The sequence below is a fragment of the Megalops cyprinoides genome, chromosome 4 (genome assembly GCF_013368585.1).
Source record: "Megalops cyprinoides isolate fMegCyp1 chromosome 4, fMegCyp1.pri, whole genome shotgun sequence".
Lineage (NCBI taxonomy): Eukaryota > Metazoa > Chordata > Actinopteri > Elopiformes > Megalopidae > Megalops > Megalops cyprinoides.
In genome coordinates, this window is record NC_050586.1 from 30312184 (window position 1) to 30339085 (window position 26902).

Genomic DNA, 26902 nt, shown 5'->3' on the forward strand with positions numbered 1-26902 from the left:
CCACAATTTAGGACTATCATACATTTTATTACATTTTGTGAAAATATACATGAGGTGTGTGATGGTAAAGAAATTCTGTGGAAAATACTCTGCTCTCTAGGAGAAAGTACACTTTGCCTGCTCAGAACCCACTCAGTCTCTGCTTAGGAAAATGCTCTCAGATCTATGGTGTTACCTCTGTTCTATTGTGTTCCAATTTGTTGGTTGGCAGTGACTCTGATAGGATCCTGGTTTCGCTCTGTAGTGATGATGGTGATGATGGTGTTGATGAAGGTGTCAGACAATTACTCACTGAAGCTTTGTCTGCATGGAATGACCTTGCAGACACGACGTGCTTGAGTATGGAATGAAAGAGGTATTGCCAGTTCTGCAGTCAATGCAACGTGACCACAGTTTGTCTCCATGTTACCTCAAGAATTATCTAACACATGCCAAGCACCTCAACAATTCATGTTAGTGTGTCTCTCTGATAGAAAAAACTAATTAATGAACATGAGGAATGGATGTTCATTCACCACCTCTAGCGAGGAATTATTAAACACTTTTTATGCTGCTAATTTTAAGATGTGGGGAATGTGTGTGTGTGTGTGTGTGTGTGTGTGTGTTCGTGTATGTCTCAGCATCTGTACATTTGTGTACATATGTGTCTTTGTATGTTTGCAAGGGTCTTTGTGTGTGTGCATGTGAGTATGTCAAAGCACATGTATTTGTATGTCTGCAAAGTGATTCTAAGAACAGAAGAGCTGGGTTAGCTAAACTCTCTGTTCAGTGCAACTCTGTGGTGTTGGAGCAGGGAGCCGATATTGTCAATGTCCAAAACCTTCATAGTATTTAAGTTTAATGTTCAGTCGAAGCTCTCAGCTAACCATAAGGATTTCTGACTGTCAGTAGCTGCTTTGTGAGGATTGCAGCCTGAAAGAGATTACTATCCATCATATTAATGAAGCCAGCTGGATGATTATATTCATGTTAACAGTGCATGCATTTTTATCATTTCCCAAAGATTACTGATAGCTGATTCTCCCACTGACTGGTCTGTGTCGATGTGTGCAGAATCAAGTTTGTTCATCTTTTTGTTGATGAAGGCGAACGTCCTCTGTAAAGGCTTAATTGCACAGGGGGAGTGTAGGAAAATGATCTCAAATCAATTAAAGAGGGTATAAACCATCTGTAAGGGACATTTAAATTAGCTTGTCAAAGAAGCATTACCCAAAAGTATTCAGCTGCGTTCCAGACATATGAAATTGTGCATTCACTGTATGTGGTGTTCTCAAAGCTGCTTTGTCAAGTCATCATGTAATAATTGTTGGCAGGGTGTGTGTGTGTGCGTGTGTGTGTGCGTGTGTGTGTGTGTGTGTGTGTGTGGGTGGGTGAGAATATTTCAGAGGTCTTTGGTCAGTCAGTTATATATCCTAGCATTGATGAAATGTATGATACTTGGCCAATTGTGCAGCGCTTGGAACATCTGATGGATGGGCTCTGAAATACTGCAGGCGGGTTTCATCCGGCACTCCAGCAGTCCAGCCCTACCCTCCCACCTTGCCCTCCCACGTCTAGGAGATCATTGTGGTAGACAGCAGCCTGTTCTCAATCACACACCCACGCACGCCCACACGCTCCCTGAACCAACACGGTGCTGGTCGGGTGAAGAAAAAAACATATATTTATAAAAAAAGAGGTAGAAAGCTCTTTACACGCAATTCTTCCCAGACGAACTGCAGTCAGGTCTGAATGGTTTCCACAGTGACCGCAAAGAATGGATTGGAATCTTGCTGAAAATGGAACGGAAAGGATTCACCAGTTTTTTTTTTGTTGTTTTGTATTACACAGTGCAGACAGACTGGTTTTCTCTATCACTTCCCATTCAGATGGCTTGAAAAAAGCCCCTGTTGAAGGCAGTGCTTCCTGGGACTCAGATTAGGCCAGAGTGAAAAGTGGCTCAATTTGTTCCCCAAAGTTAAAGACAAATCTCAGGGATTATTCAGGAGCTGCATCCTTCTTGCTCTGGGGTTTTAGTACCACTGTCTTTCCCCCTCATTTTCATTAGTTTCTCTGATTATTTGCTGCGGTCCCAGGTACACCCCCCCCCCCCCCCGACTTTTAAGGTAGCTTGGAGGGAACACATGCCCCTGTTCAAAAAGCACAGGTTTAGAGGGATGACATGTAGAATTTAATGCAATCTAAACACAGTGCACTTTGTTTTTAACTTTGGGGAACACATTGAAGAAAGTGCTATTTTTCTGCAAGTGAGTTTGGTGGTTGCAGAAGTTAAAGTAAAATATTGCCTTAAAGTCAGAAAATGCAACACCTAACTGCTTAATTACCTTAATGACCAAGGGTATTGCAGTTAGAATGAATAGAGGCTGTTGGCTGTGTGACATTACTACTGTATGGTCTTTGTGAAACAGTGGAGACCCAAGCATGGTCCTGTTGATCTACAATGCAGCAACGGCTCATCTTACCAGATCACTGGCCCGTCTGTGTCCATTCATCACCAGTTTAACGCCCCCCCCCCCCCCCCAATCCCCCCCTGCCCCCACCACGGTTCTGAGGTCTGCAGAAGCTATAGGTCCGCACCTCCCAGGGTCATGGATCGCAGACCCCAGCTGGGTTTTGACACTGCTCAGTCAGGCCAATTTCTCAGCTCCTCCTCCGCAGTCCACAAGGGCTGAACTCTCAACTGCTGCTTTAAGAGTTATGGATTAATTAGGACCATTGTGAAACACGGACGAGCAGTGATTAGGGGAAGAGGCCTGCAGATACTGCAGTGGTGCATGCCCAGATTGGAGCAGCACAGCTGGGCCTTGGTGTAGAATAGTAGCTCCCAAACTGTGCTTTGGAACCTGTGAGAGAGGTCAAAATAGGTAGCGAGGTACGTATAAAGAATGTTAGACCCTATCCATGGAGTCCTGAGTCTAAAAGATGGAATGGGGTCTGTTTCTGAATCCAAATTAATGATGAGGGAAGGTCTTGCCCTGGTGACTGTGGCAGAATGGAGGCTGATCAAATGTCAGTTCATTGCTAGGCCATTACCATAGTCCATCCCTGTAATGATGAATGCTAACAAGATACCATTAAAAACTGTTCCTGTGTTACTGGGCCAGGGATTGAACACTATGGCTTACAGTATGTTAGAGCATACACTGGCACTTAGTGGTGCAGATCTGCAGGGTCTCCAGATTTGTGCCAGTGTGGATTGTCCTTTTGCCATTTGTTGGGATATTCTATGTGTGCTCTTTTTTGGGGGGTGGGGGGGTGGGGGGGTGAAGGTATATGTCAACCACAAACCTGGAATACTGAAACAATTGCCCTTAAAGTGACTGAATGCCTTAATTAGAACAGGGCCAGATTGAGGAGGACCTTTGATTGCTTGTTTCTTTAGTGATAAGTCTGGTTTCAAGTCTGTTACATTATGAGAATATACTTGTGTGTCCCTCCTGTACCTGAAACAGTTCTGCTCACACCAATGCGGCCACTGCTGCTGGTAATATAGCGGCAGGGATTGTAACAATACTAACGGTGGTAATAATGACTTTGCAGCCTGGTTCTCCAGCGGTAGAATCAACATTCTAGTGAAGCATCCATAAATTAGCATCCTCCCACTTCCCTTTTAAAAGCCTGGCTGGAGCGATCTGGCATTTATCGCCGTGCTCCGCGCTTCGTGTTCTCTCTCTTTGAATCCCTGCGGGGGTCGTTCAGCCAGGATTATGTGCCCAAGGTACCATTTCAGAATTCTAGCTGGATGTGTGCAGGCAAGGTGGGTTAGTATAACTGACAGTGGGAAATGCTTGTGTCCATTAAACCTGCAGCTCAGGGGGTCAAAAAGCTGAGCCTGATCTCTGATAGTGGTGCACACTACCCACCACATTTTAACACTAGCCCTGTGTTCCTATAAGATACACCCTAAAGTCATGATGACATACATATAAAAATATATTTATATCTTTTTGTGGGGCCACAATCAAAGGCATACTGATAAAGGACTTCTGCATGGAGCCAAATAGGATCCCAAAGAGTGTTTTCAGTATTGCTGCTCTGACATCTGCTAGCTACACAACCATCTCTATTCCAGCTCTGGAAGACTCCTTTATAAGGATATCTCAGGGCACAGTTGTATATTGTAGTCAGAGTCTGGAGTTTGGACATGATGAGGAGAAACTCTGTTCTCCTCTCCTTCTGAAACTTTGAGAGAAACTTTCGTTTTGTATTTTGGTGATAATGTATCATATTACATGACACTTTTTCTGTTAACTTTTTGATTGATGATAAGGGGAAGGTGCTGAATCACTATGACTCGGTGTAATGAGGCTGAAAACGAGCAGATTATGCAGGGTGGTACCGACAGCAGAGTAAACTGCTCGATGATCTTGAGACGATCCGCTTCGTGAGCGGATTTGCCATACTTTGGTAGGCCACTTTTATGATGCTTTCGTGGTGCAGGACGTTGCACACTATATGCTAGCAATTAACCAGGTTATTGCCAGCATTTTCTGACCTGGATGATGCGAGTGTGTTGTCACCCCATGACTGCAATGGGACTGCTGTGTTTCGTTCAGATTTTAGCCCCATCCTACTGGCCTGTGGTTGGAGTTCATCAGACTAGTCCTGCTAACCACTGTAGCAAAGACCCATTACATTATTGTCATTTAGCAAACATCCAGAGCAGCTTAGATAGGTTGCTGTTTTACACCACATGCATGTATACAGCTGGATATTTACTTAGGCAATTTTGGCTTAAGTACCTTGCCCAAGGGTATAACGGCAGTGCCTCAGTGGGGAATTGAACCAGCAACCTTTCAGTTACAAGCTCTACTCATTACCACTACCCCACACTGCCACCCCAAGACACAATACCCTTTTTTGCCAGATCCTCATTTATCTAAGGTCTGCATTGTCTGTGGTGTTTAATGTAACTGCAATGCCATGGTGTCTGTGTTTGGTGATGGTTCTGCATGGAAATTTACTCTGGCCCTCATGCCGTGCACCTACAGCAGTTGTCACAACTGAGCAGCTGATTTATAATTCATTAGGCTCAGCATTCTGTTTTGTCTGCTCTTTCCTCTGAAACCCGCCTGAAGTCATGGCTGAGCTGAACACGTTGAACGCTGGCTGTTCCTCTTCAGTGCTTTTTATTTTTCCAAACACTGCACGGTTTCAGTTCGAGATGAACTTGAGTCTGTCTCCCTGCCTACTAGCCAAGTTGCAAAATGAAGCTACCATAACGCTAAAGGCCAGTGACCTTAGCAGGGCGACATCTTGTTTAGGGCCTCAGTCATTTTTGGTCAGCAGTTAAGAAAAGTAATGAGGGATATAAATTACAGTGAAACATTTTTTCATTTTTATATGTTTGTGTGAGTGGGTGGGTATACAGTGTGTGGAAAAAGGGCAGAAGGGTGAGAAAAAAATTACCAAAAATTTTCACCACCCTGCAGATGGCATTCGCCACCCCCCTGTAGCTCTGTGAAGGAGGTGACAGAGACAGCGACAGTGAGTGGTTTCGTGACTGGCAATAGCACAAGGATGATCCATATGCTGACACCTTCCCGTTGCTCCTCTTAACACGGTTTAGAGAATGGAGGGCTGTGCTGATCCCCTGCAGATAAACACAAGAACACAACAGCATCAGCTTAAATTAAAAGTGTCATCGCCAGTGCGTATGTTCCTGATGTAAATTGAATCGTAAGGGTGTTTTCTTTTTTTTTTTTCTTTCGTGTTGCGCATTCTGGAGTGCAGGTTTTGGCGATGGAACTGAAAACAGTGGGTTACAGGATCCAGTCCGACATTGCTCTGGCTCTCTGCTCGGTACAGGGCGTCATCCGAAAGCTCTCCAAACGCGATACGAATGTGCACCGTATGCTGCACCACCACGCTGGCATCACTCTCTGGCACAGTGGCACCGTAAAGGTCTAAAGCACATTTGTCCCACGGAGGGGGGTGGAGGTTGTGTGTGTGTGTGGGGGGGGGGGGTAAAGGTGAGATGGAGAATGGGTAATCCGAGAGAGAGAGATAAACAGAGGTAATCCTACTGAAGCAGGGAGGCACAGGAGTCTCAGTACGCTATGTCCTGGTTCTGAGACGCTGTGATACTTTGAGCCAGACAGGGGCCCGACTAAATGGGGGATCAAGAAGTTTGGCTCCTAAGCATGTTGACTTGAGAGAGAGTGCTCACTTCTGTAGGCTCCACGGAAGGCAGCAGATTGAATGGTATGACTGGGAAGTGGGCAATTACCAATCAGGCAGCACCAAACGAGCAGTACGCTACACCAGTCATGCACACACTAAAGAGATTATTGCCTCCCCTCCGATCAAGAAATTAGAAAGATTAGAGAGATGACACGCTCGGATTGTCGCTGAGGAAGAACATGTTCCCTGAAATTTTTGCATGTTTGCAGGCAGACGCTGTTTATTAGGCTGATACTTTTCTTAAAGAAAAGTGTTTTTTGGACACCGTTTCTCTAAGTCTAAATCTCCTTAACTTCTCAAGTTTCCCAGCTTTATAAGCATTGCCGCTCGTTCGAGTTTTTTTTCTCCCAAGAAATGCTGCTGTTGTGTAGCGAGGCGTTGGCAAGCAGTGCCGCGGGACGTCAGAGAGGAGCCAGAGGATCCAGAGGTCTGGGGGCCCTGCGGTGTCCCAGGAAGGGGGTAAAGTGCTAATGAGAGCAGGCTGCCTGCTTCCCTGGGCCCTGGTAAAGGTGGAGGGAGGGCCACCACAGTGAGAGAGTCCCAGTGTGAGACTGTGTGCTCCTGCATCTAAACACACTCCCAGGGTATACACTGCTGCATGTGTGTGTGTGTGTGTGTGTGTGTGTGTTTGTGTGTGTGTGTATGTGTGATGTAATCTTGTCCTCAGTCGTCTGTGTGGGAGTCCATATGTTTGTACATGCATGTGTACACGCATGTATGCTGTGTCTGCATGTGTTTGTGTGTGTGGGTGCACATGTGGGTGTATGTGTGTCTATGTTTGTGTGTGGGTGTACATGTGGGTGTATGTATGTTTGTGTGTGTGTGTGTGTGTGTGTGTGTATGTTTGTGTGTGGCCCCCTTTGCCAGACTTTGGCTGGCAGCTTATTTTCAGCTGTATTTACTCTCCACACTGTTTGAAACAATAGACGGCTTTCTTCAGAAATAATGCTTAGCAGATATCGCCTCTAGTAATTCTGACAGCAGAGACCAAAGGAAAGATGTAAATACCTCCCTGCAGTCAACTACACAGGAAATGAAAAACCGATTTAAAATGGAACGTCTTTTCTTTCAAGCCTTTTAAGTTTGTATACTAATGAAGTTCGTGTAAACAGTGTCTGCAGAGGCTTGCCATCACACACATCTGCCCTTCATAGTATTGCCTAACTCAGACTGTAGCTGGAGCTGGCTTGGGTAGGGTTTCCAAACAGTTTAGTAAACACGCATTTGCAGAAAGAATGACAGTGACGTCTCGTAATGAAATCACCGCCTGTTGTTTGAGTTTTGGGCTACAAAGACAAAACCAAAACCAAAAAAACCCCCGAAAAAACCCAAACCCGAATGCCTCATGCCAAGGCTTGCTATAAATTTGGGGGAAAACCGCAGACATTCCAAGGTACGGGGTAACCACCAGCTTATGCCTCCAGAGAGGCAGACAGTTTTACTATTTGCAGAGACTTGGTTTTATAATACCACTCTGGATCAGAGTGTGGTGGAGAGCAAACAGCTCGGCTCTCTTCAAAACAACCAGGAACTCGACCTCCTCCATCTTGGAAAAAAGAGAGAATGCGAACCTCCACCCCTCTATAACAGCAGGGGCCTTGTTTTATCAATGTGTCGGAAAAGGGAACCCCCCCCCCCCCCCCGACCATTTAATCTCCCAATCAGTTACGGCCACAACCCACTGTTGTTGTTTTGGTAGCCCTGCTTTGGTCCTGATAATGGACAATAATATTTTTTATATTGCGGATTGGGACAATAAAGATGAATAATCTCAAAACAATGAAGCACATACCATTATTCTTCTGTGGAAAAACATGGGTCTTGACAGCAGGTAACACTAGAAATGAAAAATGTAAACGCATACATTAAAATGCCACAGTTATTGTCGGTCTGAATCATTATAATGTGTTGATTGTGAAGGTGGCATGAGGATGTTGATGGAAATCATATCTGACTGCGCAAAATTGGGTTTCCAGTGTTATGCTTATAATAAAAAAGATAATAAAAAGATAATAAAAAAGAGAAGTTCCCATGTAACCATGTAAAATTCACAATTTATGAGCAGGGGCAAACTTACCTCAGAGAGAGAGGACAGTGGTGTATGTGGGTAATAGTTTGCCCCATCATTGAATCCCAAGTGCTCTCTCACTTCCACTCAGAGGACAGGACATGAGACACAGGAACAGAAAAGGTGAATGTATGCCTCAGCTGGAATTGACATTGATCAAAATTGTAACCTTTCTCTTTCAATGTCTCCCTTTTTCATATTTATTATGGAAGAAGATTAACTGTAAACTCATTACTGGTTTTCTGTGTTCTATTATTAATACAATCAGTGTGCTCAGTTTTCTTGTTTTTTGTGGCACTAGGACATAAATGATTAAGCACTTGAACACTGGCATGTCAGCTTGCTTCTCTGTTGTGCTGTGTCATTCTTAGCTAAGCCCCCAAACATACCCCCCTCCCTCTCTCCCTCTCTCTCTTAAAGCTGAAGAAGGTCACATGTTCTATTGCATTTCCTCTTGGGCTCCATCACCGTGAAAACAGGAGCCCACCATGTTAGACAGACAGATAGCAGGAAATGTGATCATGTGATCAGTCGGGTCTTTGTGTGGTGTATGTTTGTGATGTACTGTTTGCACAGTAATGTCTCTGGACTGTTAAATTGCTTCTTATCGAATTTCCGGTATAAATACAGACCAATAATTCCACCTGCATAATTCGGTGTGCCATTTCCCACTTGACACAAATTGCATTACACACTCTCATAGTTTTGGGCAGCAGAGGAGAGCTTGTGGAGAGCCTGTGGTTTTGTGATTGTTGTGTGTGATTCAAACATCAAAGCCAGATGCTTTTCTGATTTAACTTGTGAGCTACAGCTGCACAAACCAGAAAAACTGTTTCATTTGGGAGGTTGAGAGACAGCAGTTTTGGGGTCCAACCTCAGTGCTGTCCTCTTCAAATGTGAATGGCAGTGTCTCTCCCTTTTTGTCCATTATGAAGCTGGGCGTATTTAGAAGGGTGTTGTTTGTGTAGTTTCACAAGAGTTAAAGTCACAGCTACAGCAGGGCTAACAGCGAAAAGAGGAAGTGTTTTTGCATTCACCAAGGGCGCAGTGTGTGGTGCAGTCTGACTACGATGTAGTCACTACACTCTGCTTGCACAATGCTGCTACACGCTGCTTTTTTCTGTGTGGTGGGATGGGTTGGCTTATTTTGCCAGTAATCGGATTTAATGACGAACATGTGATGGATTCCACCTTGTGATTTGTCCCATATCCTGCTGAGTTAAAAAAAAACAACAACAACAAATCAACAACAACAGCAAACATTTTGATGCAGTATGTCATGTGTCCGTATGTCCAATTTTCTTAAGTAATTTAGTAAAATTGTAAGGAAAGGATGAATATCATAGATGCCATTCTCCTAAGAATGAGCAGACTGAAGGCTACACATTGTAATGATTTCATACCCATGAAGTGATGTAAATATAGACCAGTGCGATGTGTTTTTAAGACAAGTGTCTTATCTCAGACAGCATATATGATTATTTAAAGTGTGTGCTGTCTTTACTCTTTAGGCTTCTGTATTCAGGATGGAGACCAGAGATGGCCCTGTGGAACATAGCTTTAATTTATTGGCAGCCTTAATGTGTGCAGGCACCCATCATTTCATTCCCAAGGGGACCAGACAGGGAAAACTAGGAAAAGTGGAGCTTTCTGCATGCCATACACTGCCATTAAGCCATTCCACATCAAGAGAGACTGCAGCATTCCAACATTCTGATTTTCTTTAACCAAGCAGTCTTAATAATCAGATCTTGTTCTTCTATGGCCACCTCACCTGCCTCTTGGGTCACTTCACCTGGCACCCCAGGGCCCCTCAGTCAGCCAGACTCCACCCCAGAGTCCCTCCCTGTATCAATACAGGTGACATGCGTCTGACCCCACTCCCACAGTACTCACAAGCCCACGCTGTCTGGAGGCACCTCAGAATGAACATCTCGGTCTGCACAGGCCTAATTTCCTCTCACCTTGCTGTTCGAATAAATTCATTCAGACTGTTGGATCAGTGACTGTGGATGTGCCGCAGAACAGGTGCGGCAATAAGATATGCAGGATTTCTTACCTGTTGTTAAACAGACTAAGCATACATACTAATAACTGACAAAAACATACACAGACACATGCTCCTATACACAGTCACTAACACAAATGCTGACACAGGCACACTCACACACACACAAACATCTGTCTGTTGAGATGCCAATATTCTGGTGGGAGGAAAAGTTACTGCCTTGCTAACTGCATATTGGAATGCAGAGGTTCACAGCTAATATTGCTAGAATATTGCTGCAACATTCTGCAGTATTACAAGAATATTTGGGAATGTTAGAGGTTTGCCGCAAAGGAAGCTTTTGTTTGTGATTATCATTCTGGAACACCTGAGAGCAGAGCCAGAAGATGGTGAGCAGGTGGAAAGCACACAACGGCTCTGTGACTCGCTGCAGAAAGTCATTTCGACCCGCGATAGTAACGACGGATATGCATTCTGACGACGGCTGCGGAGATTGAACTTCCACCGGCTTTAAATATTGATAAAGGCTGCTATTTCTGGAGAGGCAGTAATCCCTTTTGTTCTACGAATCTATGAATGCCTTTGATTCCGGTGTCTGGCATATTTTATCAGACAAAGTGAATCTGAAATTATGGCCATCTCATTTATGCACTTTGTAATCCTACGGTATATACTATGCCACCAGCATTGTGACCAGCATTGATAGCATATTGTTATTTCTGTCATTCTGTAGAATCCAATTCTTTTCATCCCAACTCTTACGGAGAGTGTGATTAATGATTCACTAACAGATTTTATGGAACAAAAGATATTTCATACCGTAGTCTGTATTCCTTTATTCCCTAACTTCAATATGTCTCCCCATGCTTATTATATGTGGAAATGATAAAATGTTTCATTGTAATGTTGAAACCGGGGCGGTTGTGGAACGAAAGCTGCGATATTAAAATTCAGCCTTTCTCTGGTACCTGCAATGTCAGTGTAGGCAGAAAGTCGAAATTGATTTCACGTTGACAGCAATTAAAGTGTTCTGTCTCCTCCTCCGGCGCGCAGATTAGAGGGCTCTTACTCAGTTTTACACATTCATTTCTCCCCCTCATTAAGTGCTTTAGCGTTTGCCATGCCCCGATGCTCCGGCGCAGGCTGAAACAAGCCTTCACTCATTCACCGCGTTCTCCGCAGTCTCGCAGCCACGCGCGACGGCTCATCCCTCCATCACCCCCTGTCAGCGCGAGCAGCCTACGTTGCTGTTTCTCTGAAGCGCGTTTCTGCTTGTGTTCCACGTTTTAGTGACAGTGATTAACGCAAACTTTTCAAACATGGAGTGAGGCCCCGATCGTATCTTCGTCTTATTTTTGCGCACGACTGATCACCGCCGCCGCCAGTTCGGGCGCTGAAATCAGACGGAACGATCTTCAACTTTTAGCTGAATCGTTCAGCGTGAATTCGCTCGTATCCACCGGCTGTGGGTGTGTAAACCACATTGGAAACGCGCTTTGTTTGTTAATGCTACAGCTATAATACAGTTATGGAGAGGAATGTGAAAACAGCAACAATACGTGCTATACGTGTACATGTGCGTGCATAAGTATATATACTGTGTGTGTGTGTGTGTATGTGTGTGTGTGTGGGGGGCTGTTTTTGAGTCTTTGTCGGGAGGGAGAGCTGATAAACTCTGAGTGTCAGTAAGTGTCAGCCCGCGTGTAATTTGTTTGACTGAGATGCTTGCCATGGGGTTCATATGGCTTGTCTGTGAGGCCGTGCTCTGTGCCATTCCAGACAGAGGGTGATTAGCTTGCCTTCCCACGCCCCTGTAGATCTGTGGCAGGTCTTCTTCCCGATCGATCGTAGGCGTCCATCCATCAACCACCCCTGTGCAGCTCACCCAAAGACACGACCCACAGTGCGTCAGGTGGAGGGCCATCCCAGAGACATCTGTGCGTGGCACTAATCTTGGAAAAAGACCCCATATTCATCACCAGAGTCACTTACCAGGCACTAATGGTCCCCTTTGTTCGGGGAAAACATTTAGGGTGTCATTTTGGTCACTGTCATTAAGGCGCAAGGTCCTGGACAAAGTCACAACCGGGCTGTTTGTCTTCTGCAGAGAACTGATTATGTCATTGCTGAATTGATGTTGGACAGGCAGATCTCCCACCGAGATCAAGGGGAAACAGCCTTTGGAAAAAAAGGCCTTTTTCCTCTCTGCAGCTGTAAAGCACGGCCTCGTCAGATAAATCTGCTGCCAGCAGAGAGATATTGAGCAGTGCGTAAATTTAAAATGATGAATTCCAATAAAGGAGCCACTTCAGGCAGTGAATCACCAGAATGACTGTTTCGACCGCGCGCACCTTAAGGCTTAGCGGCACCTGCGCGGCGCTGTGGCGAGGGGTTAGGGCTCTGGGTGGGCATTGGGGTCCAATTAGAGAACATGCTGTTCCCTCAGAACGAGGTTCTCAACCTCGGCTCACTCCGGTGAAAATGCGGCTGAATAAATTGTCCGTGGAATATGTTACATTTTTAGCATTGAAAGCCACCTGAGCGGTGCTGTCTGCCAGGGGAATGAGCAACGCAGAGATGTTGAAGATCCCACTGTGGAGCATCGCTGCAGTGCTGCAGTACCCAAAGTGACCCCCTCAAGGCGGGCGCATGGTGTCTCATAACCATTTGGAGGGGCTGTGGGGGTCGTCAGTCTTTGGGGAGCCTTTGTAGAATCTTCGGTTTTAAATTTGGCCACTCGGCGCTGGGCTGTCAGAGGGGGCCGATACCCCTGCTCAGGCTGCCTCCCGGGGGAGGACTCTGTGTTTAATATAAATAGGGTAATGGAGAATAGTGTTCCATAAAGCGGGATTTTAGGGTTCCCAAGGGACCGGGCATTCAGATGCTGTCAATCAAACGGCGTGGAAGGCGGAGCTAGCCATAACAGTTTCAGTTTGTTCCGCATCCTGTAATGCCTTAGTGCTGGCTTGTGTGGGGAACTGGTATTACAAGATTAAGTATTTAATTCTCAGATGTTCCACTCATTATTATTTTTACGTTCCCTTTATACAATTTACTTCCCCGAGCTGGTGCATATAACTACTTTTTTGGTCATTGACTGCTAAACTAGGTTTTTTTTTTTGGTGCGACACACAGGTGGGGCTCATGTCTTTGTGGTTAATTGTGCAAATAATGGTTAAGGATGTGCATGGCTCCCTGTAAATCAGTTCCACACCCTGTTTCGCTCGAGGAGTCGGTTCCATACTCTGTGTGTGACAGCTGTCTGATGTTATTTTACTCTCACAGATGAAGCCTCTGGCATAAATATGCAGCCCCTGTTGGATCCCTCTCTCCTTCCCTGTGTTCTTCCGGCCATGTGTACAAAAGTACCATTGGAGACGGGGCTCGTTATAAAAGAACAGCCCCTGGGAGGCTAATGGCCGGTGCTGTGTCTTCACAGGGCCAGGGTGTTGGTGATGGCGGGAGTCGCTTAGTGCACAGGCGCTATTGAAGATACAACATGTGTGGGAGAGAGGATGAGCACACAACAGGCTAGACCTTATATTTCAGCCAACCAGTCTTTACAGTGGCAGGGCTTTATTCTGATGTACACACACACAAACACACACACACACGCACACATTTATATACATATATATGTATATATATTATATGTATATATAATGTATATATGCACACATACACATATACATAATATATTTCTATATTTATATACACACATATATATGTGCTCATACACACACACGCACACAAACTCACATACACCCACATGTGTACTCACACAGTGTCTGACATGCTCCCACACACAGACGTGCACACACACATACACACACACACAGTTTTAGTCGACGGTACCGTAGGTGGCTCTGAAAGAAAGTGGCCGTTAGACCTTGGATAATTCCAGTTAGATCTTTGCTTTTTTACACAGCGGCTGAGATCTTCCTCTTTCAGCATCAGATGAATAAAAAGAAAAGCAAAGAGGAGAGAAAGGTATATACGCAAAGAGAAAAAAAGAAAGCCCATACAGTTAAACACAGCCGGAGAGCTGAGGAACGCGTTGCCATGGAAACGGGATTTGTTAGGTGAAGTGACACAGTTTAAAAATACACGCAGCACTTGTTAAGAAATGTTATGCAAGAGATTTTTCCCCCCCGCCCCTCTTCAGCGAACTTGGCTGATGGAATGACTGCATGAATTAGTGTCGGTGGAGAGACACAGCCATTTAAAAAATAAATAAAGCAACAATAGCAGTGAAGTGAATAAAGCTAAAGACAAATGGATAAAAGCATTAAAGCAAAACTGGGGTATACAAAATCAAACAAAGGGGGGGAGAGGTTTAACCCCCGTGGTGTGTAGGTTGAGCCGCGCCCTGGCTCTCCCGTCTGATGGCTGTGTGGCCCCGAGCCTCTGGGCTTGGCGATGTCATGCTTCAGCTCTCTCGCATGCGCGCTGTGTCAGAGGAGGGGGTACTGGGGTGGGCATGTACGCCACGCGGCTGAGCCTTCCCTTTACCGCTCTGCTAAGAATAGCAGCTCTTCTGGTCATGAGCTGCCCCCGGGCACAGCTATTTGAATAAAAGCCTCATCGTCTGGCACTGTGTAAAGTGTGTAAGTGTGTGTGTGTGTGTGTGTGTGTCCATGGAAAAATATGAAATGGGTTAAGGAGGCTAACACAGTAAAATTAGTTGGAGGTGAAGGCAGAGGGGGATGCTGTGATGACTGTAGTACCCAATTACTGAAAGGCAAATGGGGTAACTCCAGTCCAGGGAAAGCTTTTGTTTGGCCTCAAAACAGCTGTCAACTTCAATTTAGGATTAGGGTTAGGGGTAGGGGTGGGACATTTATGGCAAATGTTGTGAAAGACTGTACCTTGATTTCACTGAGATAAAATGTATTTTCACATCCTGAGGAATATAAATGGACAAATTAAACTGAAGCTCTGACTACATAAATGCATGTTTAACGCAACTAATGCTAACATAAACTACTGACAGCTTACTAGAAAACTTCAGCGCATTGCATGAAGACAGCTTTTGGGGTGTTATTTGGCACTGGAGTCACATGCATCTTGGCCGTTGCCCCTCCCAGGACGTGCCTTAAGGTGTCGAGATGTGAGCTGAGGATGATGGGAAAGGCAGTATGTGTGTGTGTGTGTGTGTGTGTGTGATCCTTGACTCCTTAAGGCCTGTTTGCGAGGCGGAGATGCACCCTGCAGATGCAGCGCGGTGACATTTCTGTGCGGCGCCACCTGCGATCGCTGCCGCTTTGACGGCGCCTGAATGTGTCTGTTCCTCACAGAGGCGCGGCCGCTGGAGGAGCGCTCCTGGGGGGGTGCCCGGCACGGCCTGGGTAAACAGAGACACGCGGCCTGTTGATTCATTTAACTGGGGCTCTGTGCGCCGAAAGCCTTGGTTTTCACCATGTCCCATGGCGGGCCGAATTAGTCACATCCTGTTTGCATATCTCTGCACCCTGCTGCTGCGACCCTGAGGGCTGACAAGGGACATGCCAAATACAAAATGAAGTGGAATTTACACTCTAGGCATGCATATACACACAGTACCAGTCAAAAGTTTGGACACACCTGATTAAGACAATGGGAAAGATGCATTCTGAAGACATTTTGATCTGAAGACTTATGCCTTAAATGATTGAAATTTGTTTTGATGGATAAATATAAATAGAGAAGTTGATGCCTATGCATGAATTTCTTTCCAAAAAAATTATTTTGCCTACATTCTAAAATCTAAAATATTTATATTTACAGAATCTAAAATATAAGATAGTTTTGATTTGCTTAACACTTTTTGAGGTCACTGCACAATTCCAGTTGTGTTATTTCATATTTTTTATGTCTTTACTATTATATATACGCAGTACACAAACCTCATAATTATGAAAAACATGCAGCGGCACCATGCAGTGCATCTCTCCTGTGGCTCTATGATTGAAAATGCTGGTGTACAGTAAGAGTGAGAGCACAGTGGAGGAAAGACAGGGGAGAGAGGAGGAATTCAGGCCTCTGTGCAGGGCCATGCCCTCGCCCTCGCTCTCACCCTCGCCCCGGAGGTTATCTCCCCGCCGAAACGAGGACAGTACCAGGGAACACCAGAGAACCAGATTAAGAGAATGTAAACAGACCCAGTGAGAGGAGTTATGTAAGCCCGTGCTGTCGTGCAGAAGGAGAGCACGAAAAATCCCTTAAGCCTGGCCTCCACCGTGTGCGCACACACATACGCACACACACATACACACACGCACACAGATGCACCTCTCGTGGGGGATGGGTTTTTTTCTGCTCCGCCGCACACAGATCCACCCGTTCAAGTGCGATGAGCAGGAGCAGCCAGCTCGACCTTTGACCCCTGAGCAGCTCCAGTGCCTGGATGTGTCAGCTGGCTCAGCATGCGGAGCAACAGAGCAGAGTTGTTGTTAATCCCTGCTTTGTTGTAACATGTATGCATGCGTGTGCGAAAGCGGATGCGTGTGTGCTTGTGTGAATGTGAAGCCAGCAGCATGTGCTTGTTGTAGCCTGTAGGGGAGGGCTGGTTATCTAGGGAACCCACGGAATTGCAGAAAATTTTGTAGAAACGACAGCCCTGTCCGTCACTTTCCACCAGGAATCTAGTATCATGCTGGGGGGGAAGGTTGGGTCACTTGAGGTCAGGCAACTCAGCAACGACCATCGTCACATCACTGGGAGTTTCACATTAGCGTGCCAGGCATCAGAGAGAGGCTGAGGCCTCAGAAACAGTCCTGGCAGGATCTGTTTATGTACACTGTTTTTCTTACCAGTCCAGGACTGGCTGAACTGAACAAGCTCCATGAGAAACACTGCCCGGGGCAAAATGTGTTGCGGGTATGCTGAGAGTAGAGCTCAGAGCCATCTTTACTAATCGCTAACTGCTCTGCCTGTGATCTCTGATCTTTACCGAGGGAGCCTGACTCTTCCTTAGACTCTCTTGTGCCTAATTAAATGTTTACCATCCTCAGTGCAGTGGGTCTACCTTCTCTCATTTCTTCATTATATTAGGCAGCCTTTTCCTCTCTTACTGGTCTGAGATCAGTCCATTGCAAAATTTGTGTGCATTGTCCACAGCCTTGAAACAGGAGATCTCCAATCACTCCTCCCTTTTAGCAGCAGAGATGTGTATCTGTGTCTGTGTCAGTGCTGGTCTTTCACATTACGGTTTTGCGAGGCTCACCAGGGCATTAATGCTAGTTTATTTCCAGTGTTAAAAAGTGCTCGTCATTACAGAGGCTTCTGACGGGATGACTCCCTGTCTTGGGAGATATAATTGCACCTCTGGCAGCTTCTGGTGACAGGTATTGGTGCAGAGATACCTATGAGACTCCAAAGCGTGCGCAGGAGCCAGCCTGGAGTGACTGACGAGTCACTGGAGCTGCACAGTCTGCATCCTCTATCTCATGCGCCGTTAAGGGGCGTCGAGCGTATTAGCTTAGCAGTGGTGGTCCTGATGCTGGTCTGAAAGGGCCGCGTTCGGTCCCCCATCATGGTCACCCGTGGTGACGCTGCAATGTCATTACACTATATTGAAAAAAAAAGTCCCTTTGATGGTCAACTTCTATTACTCTGCAGCTCGAACTTGAAACCTTCTGCACTCTTACCTATAATGGGATGTTCAGAGGGACACCAAAAAAAAAAAAAAATGAACACGTTATTAAAACTCCAACCGTGAGCAGTCTGAGGTTTCTACAGAAACCGCTTACCAACACCGGGGGGGGGGGGGGGGGGGGTGTTGCTTTGCATGTGTCAGTTTTTTTATTTACCCCGAAGGGCCGAGGTTGCAGAAGGTAGACTGTGTCTTTCATTTACGGTATTCAAAGCGTGATATCTCTCCCCTCCTGCCCTCTCTCCCGGGCGTGGCACAATGGGGCATTATCAGATGGCGAGCGGGATAGCTCCGGGGCCTCGCCTCCTGTCCTTCCTTTCGGAGCCTGGTGGCAGTGTTTGGTGGTGAGAGGGCGGAGGGGAGTGTTACCTGTGGACGGTGGATGAAAATGAGAAGAGTGCCTGGGCTTCCTGTCCAAACCACCATTACGCTTCCTGTTTGATGAACACAAGTCTTACAGTTTGTTTGGAGACAGGAAGGTGGGGAGAGGTGCAAGGGTTCTGTTATGCAGATATCTGTTCCTTCTATCTAATCTATCATTGTTTCAGATGTGGTATAATAGTATGTATATTTTAGTATTGTAGTAGTTTATGATAGTATGTGTGATAGGGCATAGAAGAAGAAACAGCTATTAGGAATTATAAACCAGCCCCTTTATGACTAGTTCTGATAAACTATAAAAAGTGAGTAATCTGATCTGATTATTAGTGTTCATCACTAATAATCTCTCGTCTTGGCCTATAAATAATGGGAAAATATTATATTTCCGTTTGAGTCATACAACAGTTACAAACTGTTGTGCTGGAACAAGCAGGAACTTCCAACCACCATATTCCATATTCATAATTTCTTTTATACATTTCTGAAAGCAATTCTGTTAGCACATCATTCATGTCCACATAGACATGATTAACTTAGAATTCAGCCTACTGTACATTGTATATATTGTGGATTCAATCTGCCCTGGACCTGTGATCCATTCCGTTCCATCCATCCACTTCACCTGGAATGTAAATCCATTCCCATCCATTCTCTTCCACTCAGTCAGTTTAATTTCATTTTGTTTTGTTTCATTTACCTCCATTCCGTTCCATCACCCTCCATTCCAGTTCGCTGTTTGTTGCTTCTCTGGCACCCTTATACACTGCAACTTATGGTCTGTAGGGCTTGTCATTCTCTTGAACGATCACAGCCTGAACCCATTTTTTCCTGGTTTTTTACTGAAGCAATTGAGTTAAAGTACCTTGCTCAAGAGTGCAAAGAAAATTGCGGTGACAATATTGGGACAATGATTTGTCAAAGGAATGCGTAGGCATTGTTTTTCTGACCGAAAGTTACCGAACGCACACAGAAATTGCTGTCTTTTCGCAAGCCACAATTTGCCCTGTCTCCTGAATACAGCAAGCAATTTACACAGTTATGGCTGAGAGTTGGTGATTCCTAGCGTTCAGGCTGGTTAAGTGAGTTGTTTGCAGTTCTGTCTTGAGTGAAGCGGTCTGACCGTGTGTGGTTTCTTTCTCCCTCCAGCACTACTTCCTCATTGTCTTCGGCCATGACGGTCAGAAACCGCTGGAGCTGCGGATGGAGGAGGAGTCGGAGTGCGATGAGTGGGTGGAGGCCATCCAGCAGGCCAGGTACACGGGGCCCACCTTTGTGTGTTTCTGTGCGCATGGGTGTTTGTGTGTGAATGTGTCCGTGTGGGTTTCTGTGGGCATGTGCATGTGTGTGAGTGTGTGTTTGCATGTGTGTGTGTGTGTGTGTGAGTGTGTGTTTGTGTGGTTACTATGTGCATTAAGTTGTGGAATCCTTGTTCGCAGAACACATTACATGACAACTCTGCCCCCTCCCAAGGCACTGTCAAGCCTATTATGTTGTTTGCTCCCCACACACCCCCTCAAGGTGACTGGCCATCTCTGTGGCTCAGCTGAACTGGGTTGTAATGGATAGACTATGAGATTGAAAATGTTGTTTTGTTTATTTACGCTGAGCCAAAGAAGGAGTGTGATGTTGAAAGCATTTATGCTCTGTGTAAATATTTTAAACAGTGCAGTGAATGCGATTTCATTGTTTTAGCCTGAAGTAAAGCAGCAGACATCGCATTACGCATTTCTGCTTCTTACTAGAAAAGTGCTGTTTAGTGATGCGGGTGCACAGCGCTGTGTGGATTAACTCCAGTCTCTGCGAGCCAGCGCTGCATCCAAAGACATCTTGATTGATTCTGACAGCACGGTTTTCAATACCCTGCATTCAGAAATTGAAAACCAACCCTTTTTAAACAGAGAATTTGTTTGTTCTTCAGCCCCCCTGAAGCGTGAAAAGGAAGTGCTGTCTCAAAAGCCTTGCCGCTCGCAGTGCCGTCCCCCTGGCAGCTGCAATCTGAAACTGCCATTGAGAGAATCAACCTAGCGAGGCGTTGTGTGTGAGAGGGGGGCGGCTCTGCTGTTCCGTCCGCCCATCTCATTGGAGCACAGGGCCGCTCTTCCAACCCCCTCGCACAGTCTGATCACACTCTAAATCAGCCCGTTTTTACAGAAGTCACCAAGGTAGCCAACAGCGGTGAGTGCAATTACATGCGCTCAGAGCACTGACGGTAATTACAGTGCAGCAAAGAACGTTCTGTCAGTGTCTCTGAAATGTTGTGGCAATGTCATAACAATAATAATTGGGTGTAATTGCCCTCGCAGGATCCTGTGTGTGGAGAGCTAACACCTAAGATGCTGTCAGATGTTACAGCAATGTTGCAGAAAATTGATTGTGTGGCCACAATATTAGGGTGATGTGTTACAGAGGTAGGGACACAGCTATTTCCTGTCAAGCTGGAATCCCTTCTCGTTTGCCATCGTTGCAAGGCAGGCGCGGTCTGGTGCACGTGGCTACTCCTGTTTGTAAATACACCGTCACGTAACGTTCACTGCTTACTGTCGGCAGTTTGCATTCCAGTCTGGGTCTTCCAGTGGGACTTCAGGGTTAGGGCTTTGATTACTTGCATCACCCCTGAGGTCCAGTGGAATTATGGGTCTGTTGCTTGCCTTCTGATCAGAGGTGTCCTGGTGTACTTAAAGCCAATTGATCTTCTGAAGGATCCATCTGTGATTAAAAGGGAGCAGTCAATAGAAGTTGAAGTGGCACAGTGAATGAGTACAGCTAACGAATTTGCGATCAGTGAAGCTCTTAATGCAGTGAAGGTGGATTCTCGGAACTCCAGCAACACAGGGCCAAGAGACCCAGTACCTCCTTCACCCTCAGCCCAACCATTACCGTGACACCATGCCACACCTGTACGTGCTCAGGTCTCCTTCCCCCCTCCCTGCCCCCACAGCTACTCTGACATCATCATTGAGCGCGAGGTGCTGATGCAGAAGTACATCCACCTGGTGCAGATCGTGGAGACCGAGAAGGTGGCGGCCAACCAGCTCCGCACCCAGCTGGAGGACCAGGACACCGAGATCGAGAGGCTTAAGGCTGAGGTACATTATGTGGGTAACACACACACACACAAACACACACACACACACACACACACACACACACACACAGCTGCATCACACACTCTACTGTTCACATGTATAGGACACCACACTTTTCCATAGATGTTATTTCTTTTGCATAACACCTACCATTGTGAGATTCATCCAGTGCCCTGTTTCAGATGTGTTAAAATGTATTCTCTATGCATGTGGGACTTGTGATCAATTGGCCTGAACATTTAGGATCATTTTAAATCTCCAATCAAAACAGAAGTAGTTAGTGTTCTGAACCAAAGCAAATGGTTCTCTTTCATCTGAGACCTATTGATCTAACCTTTTTTAGGCTCACCAGAAACCAGCATCTCACTACATGTCCTTCTTGACTCCTTCACCTCTCATCGTGATTCTACTGTTGTCCTCTCTATCTCGTCATTAATGAAATATCAGCTCTTCTTCTTCTGATCCTGCATCTGTCTCCATGGGTACCACATGTTAAGTCAGCTAAATAGCACGCGCCAATTAATCCTTTCAGCCAACATCAGCGCACGCTCTCAGTGCCGTACTGTAGGCGTGCACCCATCGATGGCTCCTTGGTAACATGGTCACTATGCTCCTCAGTCCCCCAATGGTTTGAACGTACGTCTGGTGGCGAGCACTAATTACACAATGCCACTATGGCTGGCTATGTTCAGACATTCTGACATCTGCTCGCTCTCATGCAGCTGTTATAGGTGCCAGTAATCACATTAACAACTTTAATCATTTTGAGCAAAAATATTAATGCAGTGCTATTCACCCTTGTGAAAAGCTGCATTCTTAGCGCTGTGATACGCCATTGCAAATATGTAATGTTTTGTTTATCTATGTAAAACAAGAGGGAGAGAACCAACCGAGCTTCTTTTCTCTCAGGGATTTCAGGCTGATCTAGTCACTTTTCCTCCCCAGGCCATCTCAGCAGGTGACAAAACTCATGGAGGTTGTGTGTCCAAAGTCATGGAGGATGACTGGACCACACTTATGCCGGACTTAAAAACTACTTTGTGGTCTTTTGATTTGATATCAAATACCCTGTGATTGACATCCAGCATAATTTTAACATGTGACAGGTCATTTTGGATAAAGCAAAAAACATGCTTCTCTACAGCTGTGCTTGCCTTTGTTCTAGGCATAGACCCATATAGAGATGGAATTCCTGGTATGATAAATGCAACCCCAGAATCAAATTATGTTGCAGTGTGAAGTGTGCTGGATTAAACACAATAAGCACCGCGCGCAACCTGTTTTTTTTTTTGCCGAGGTAGTTGTCTAAGAATGGTGGTTTTGTATTTTGCCTCTCCATGACTCAGAGATTCTTTTTCATTCATGGTGTGAATGGCATGTTTCTAGGCTTTTGAGACATTTGTTTCATGTGGAGGAGCTGTTAAGTGAAAAAAAATCTTAAAAAAACAGAAAAAAAACTGTACCTTATCCAGGGTACCCTATGCAGTACCCTATCAATTTTCTTCCTGTACCCTACCCTATCCACTTGCCTACCCTTTCAATGTTTTGGTGAAGTATTTACTTGTGACATTCTCTATGAAAATAAAGACCCTTTTAAAATGACATCCACATCTTTCTCCTGGCTAAGCCTCCATATGTTAGTGTAAACGACTGAGCTGCAACTCTGGCCGTACACCTGGGATGAAGTCCGTGTGAAATATTCTTTACGAGTCCAACAACGCACCCGAAATGACCCAGTAAAAGGCTTTTAATTCCTTTTGGTTGCTGAAAGGAAAATCACGCAACAGAAATACTGTCCATCAATAATCCATTACCGACGACTTAGGAAGGGGAAAAAGCTTTTTATCGGTATCCTTTGTGAAACATCTCTGAGAGCATAAAGTGCATTGCCGCTGTAGCTCCAAATCCATAAATGCACATTTGTTTTCATGAATATCAGCAGACATTTGGAATAAATCAATGGATCTTTCAGTCTGGAGTGATTCACATGATGTGCATACACACGTGTACCCATGAAATATTCTAGCACCAGCAAATCCTTGTTACTCAGACCAAATATGACAAGCTTTTGCATGTGGAATTTGCACTATTTTTTAATTTCAGTTCCTTGAAATTATGTCTTAATGAATCATTTCACAACTGCGTACTGACGTAGAACTGCAACTACATACTGTGTACAATCTGAAATATCAGTTAATGGCAGAGCAGTTTTTGAGAATGTTGTTTGCTCCTGTTGATATAGCAATGTAGCATAGTAAGTGTGCATAGCACTGATAAAAGCATGGCAAAGCAAATATTAGTCGTTTTCTTCTAACAGGTGGTTGTGGGTTTTTATTACATTACATGCATTTAGCAGATGCTTTTATCCAGAGCCACTTCCATCGCAATAGATGGATTGCGTTCTAAGATGGATCATGACTTAATCTTTTGGCCTTCATGCCTCACTATAGCGAAGGGTGAAAGCAGTCACCCCACCCGGCTTCAAACCCGGGTCTACAGGGTACCAACCATGCGACTTTGACTGCGACGCCAAAGAGCCATTCTGTTCTCTGGGATCGTGGGACAGTGATTCACCCTACTATGAAAGGGGTTTTCATTTTTTATTTTTTATTTTTTACATATTTATTTGTTCTTCTTATGTGTCTGCTGTGTTTATCTTTCCCAGGGTGGCGATGTAACGCATTATTAAAAGGAAACACTCGCTGGGAGATCATGAGCGTGACCGAATCCATCGTGTTTACTCTTGATCTCCCATCAAGAATAAACACGATCTCCCATTGTGAGGTGCGGATTTGCCTGGCTCCAGCAAGAGCACACAAGAAATAGTTGATTTTTGCACCGCGTGCCATTGCTAGCTGTTGAAGTTCATTGGAGTAGCAAGGGTTCTTTTTATCGACTTCCTGAAGAGAAACATCTTCTTTGTGCTTGTCGAAATGTGTTTTTTTTTCCCAGAACAAGCCTTGAGAAAAAAAAAAATAGTAAACACCCCCATGGACACAAAAAAGTTCGTGGTGAAGGAAAGCGCGGCACGGCTGGCTGGAAAAGTCAATTGAGTTTAAGCCGTCCTCTGAGATGGGCTGCGCCTGTGCGTGTGGAACGCCACTTTTGTTCTGCTGGAGAGACCTCAAGTACATGAGAGCCGTCATTTGCCTACACACCTTTAATAGCTCTGCGGGGCATTGTCTCACAGCCGTCTGTGGAAGCTGTCATGCGGAGAGGGGAGGGAAGAGATTGTCGGCGGGGAGGAAGCGAGATTGTTATCTAACATGGAAGTCCTGACAATGCCCCACTCAGCTCACTCCGCTGTTATCATTGATTCAAATCTTTGTATGCCTGGCATCGTTTACAAGCACTCTGCATGCTGCCGGCGTGTCAGTGTAGCTGAGTGTGTGCCTGTGAACCCACTGAAAGGGTGCGCGCTAACTAGCGAATGAGTGTGGATGTGTGTGTGTGTGTGTGTGTGTGTGTATCTGTGTGCAGCCCATCTTTCTCAGTGTTTTCCCAACATATCTTTCCCCTTACGTGTGTTGTCTCCACATTACTGTAGGGTATCTTGTATATATACATATGCGTTTCTAACTACAATACACCATGCAAGAGTATCACTTTTGTTATAATAAAGGAAAATGGTTAAATTCATTGTGTCAGAAGTGAACAATATCCAACAAACCTGAAACAGCATACTGCCATACATTTGTATAGTTTTACAATACTAATTGATAAAAACAGAATTGCAGAATTTCAAGTAAAAGCCAGTTCAGTTATGAAACAAGTCAAGGCAGCAAAACCATAATGGTTATTGGGGATTGGGGATAAATGCAGATTTTTTTCCTTATCTTTATAAGCGGAAGGGGGGGGGGTGTGGTTTTAGGGAATATGTGTGACATTCCGAGGGTGATGAAATGTCACTTTTATTAGCTGAGCACACATTGATCTATAATTGTCTGCCTATTGATGCATTGCTTACGTCAGCCGCATCGTTTTCATTTGACAGGTTTTTAAGGTTTCATTTCCTTGCTATCTGTTGGTTTCAGCCTTTCCCTCTAAATTAAACTGATACGTGTCTGGGGGAGAAAAATAGGATATCAGTACATCCAGCAGATTTCACAGGAGTATTTAATCCCTGAGAAGTCTCCCTGAGCTATGGCTGGCAGCTGAGTTTTCCTCTTTAGCAGAAGATGGATGGCTGTTGATATCACCTGATTGGCTACTCTGTCCAGGGGTCCAGTGAGTGTGTGGATGTGCCATGACAGATGCATTCCTGGGCCAAATGATATAGGAAAGGAAGTACATAAATTGCATTTGCCTCTCCATTTATAATGGAGCTCAGACATATATCTCCATGACAAATGAGTATTTTAGATGCAACGTGACTCAGATCGTCAAATGGAGAGACAGGGGTATTTGTACACAGAAGGGATGGCTTGGACATGCAGTAAAATTTGTATGTGTGCGTGTGTGTATCCTATTTCTCCCTCAGATCATAGCCCTCAATAAAACCAAGGAGAGGATGCGGCCCTACCATGTAAACCAGGAGGAGGAAGACCCGGACATTAAAAAGATTAAAAAGGTATGGTGACTCATGATTGATGTGTCTGTGGTGGGCTACAATTAACACACCAACCCTCACAGCAGTACAAAGCACCAGGGCGCCGTCAGAGCTGAAAGCGCTCTTTCTGAAGTTACAGCCAGGGTTGCCAGAAACAATTATTACCATTGACAACCTAATATTTGGTCCCTTGTTTACCTGTGTGTTATTGTATTCATATTCTGTTCCAGTCTTCACTCACTCAGACGGGAATTTAAAACCCCTGTGTAGGGGAGAAATTGAACCTTATGCTGTACCTTTTCAAATAAACAACTTTTGCAAGATACTGCAGATCTCGGCCTTTGAAAAACTTTTTAGTGTGATGAGCTATGGCTGGCTACTTCACAGAGGGCAAAGCACATTGCATTGAGAATGAATGCAGGCAATTTTCGAAAATAGTTTTTCATTCTTTTCAACTTTTGCCACATGATTTCAAAGTAGACCTCTCCCATCATGTGCATCACCATGATATTATAATCATTATTAGAATCGTGCACTCGTGTCATACTTCTGCAGTTAAACTTATGGAATGTATCATGATTCATAAATGAAGACGCTCGATGGCCATGGAGTTCTGCTCTGTCACAGGTCCTTTAGTGGATACTGCTGTAAGCATATGCGTAGCCTCTGCATGTGCAAAGGTGCTGGCTGTCCTGCAGTTCTGAGCAGTCTCTGTCTGCGCAGATGTAGGCTGTCATTCAGTTCTTAGGGTTTGCATCTGCGCAGATGCAGAAAGTTCTTCAGTTCTGAGGGGTCTGCAAGTGCGTACATGCTGGTTATTCTTCAGCTCTCAGGTTTTGTGTGTGCATAGACGCTGACTGTCGTTCAATGCTTAGAGTCTGTGTCTGCGCAGATGCCGTCTGTCCCTCTAGTCTGAGGGGCCTGTGTGCTCGCAGAGCTGCTGCCTGTGGATGTAACTGCAGCAGCGGGCTGTTCCTGTGCTGTCTCCATGCAG

At 45.2% G+C, this 26902-nt stretch overlaps 1 protein-coding gene across 2 annotated transcripts in view; it reads left to right on the plus strand.

The window, feature by feature from the left end:
• The window catches only part of rasgrf2b (Ras protein-specific guanine nucleotide-releasing factor 2b), a 62279-nt gene that overhangs the window by 2395 nt on the left and 32982 nt on the right, over nucleotides 1-26902 (plus strand). For both annotated transcript variants that reach the window (XM_036526310.1, XM_036526311.1), the window contains exons 2-4: nucleotides 19420-19526; nucleotides 21212-21359; nucleotides 25840-25929. In XM_036526310.1, the coding sequence (XP_036382203.1) occupies nucleotides 19420-19526; nucleotides 21212-21359; nucleotides 25840-25929 (345 nt within the window). The remainder of the gene's footprint in view (nucleotides 1-19419; nucleotides 19527-21211; nucleotides 21360-25839; nucleotides 25930-26902) is intronic.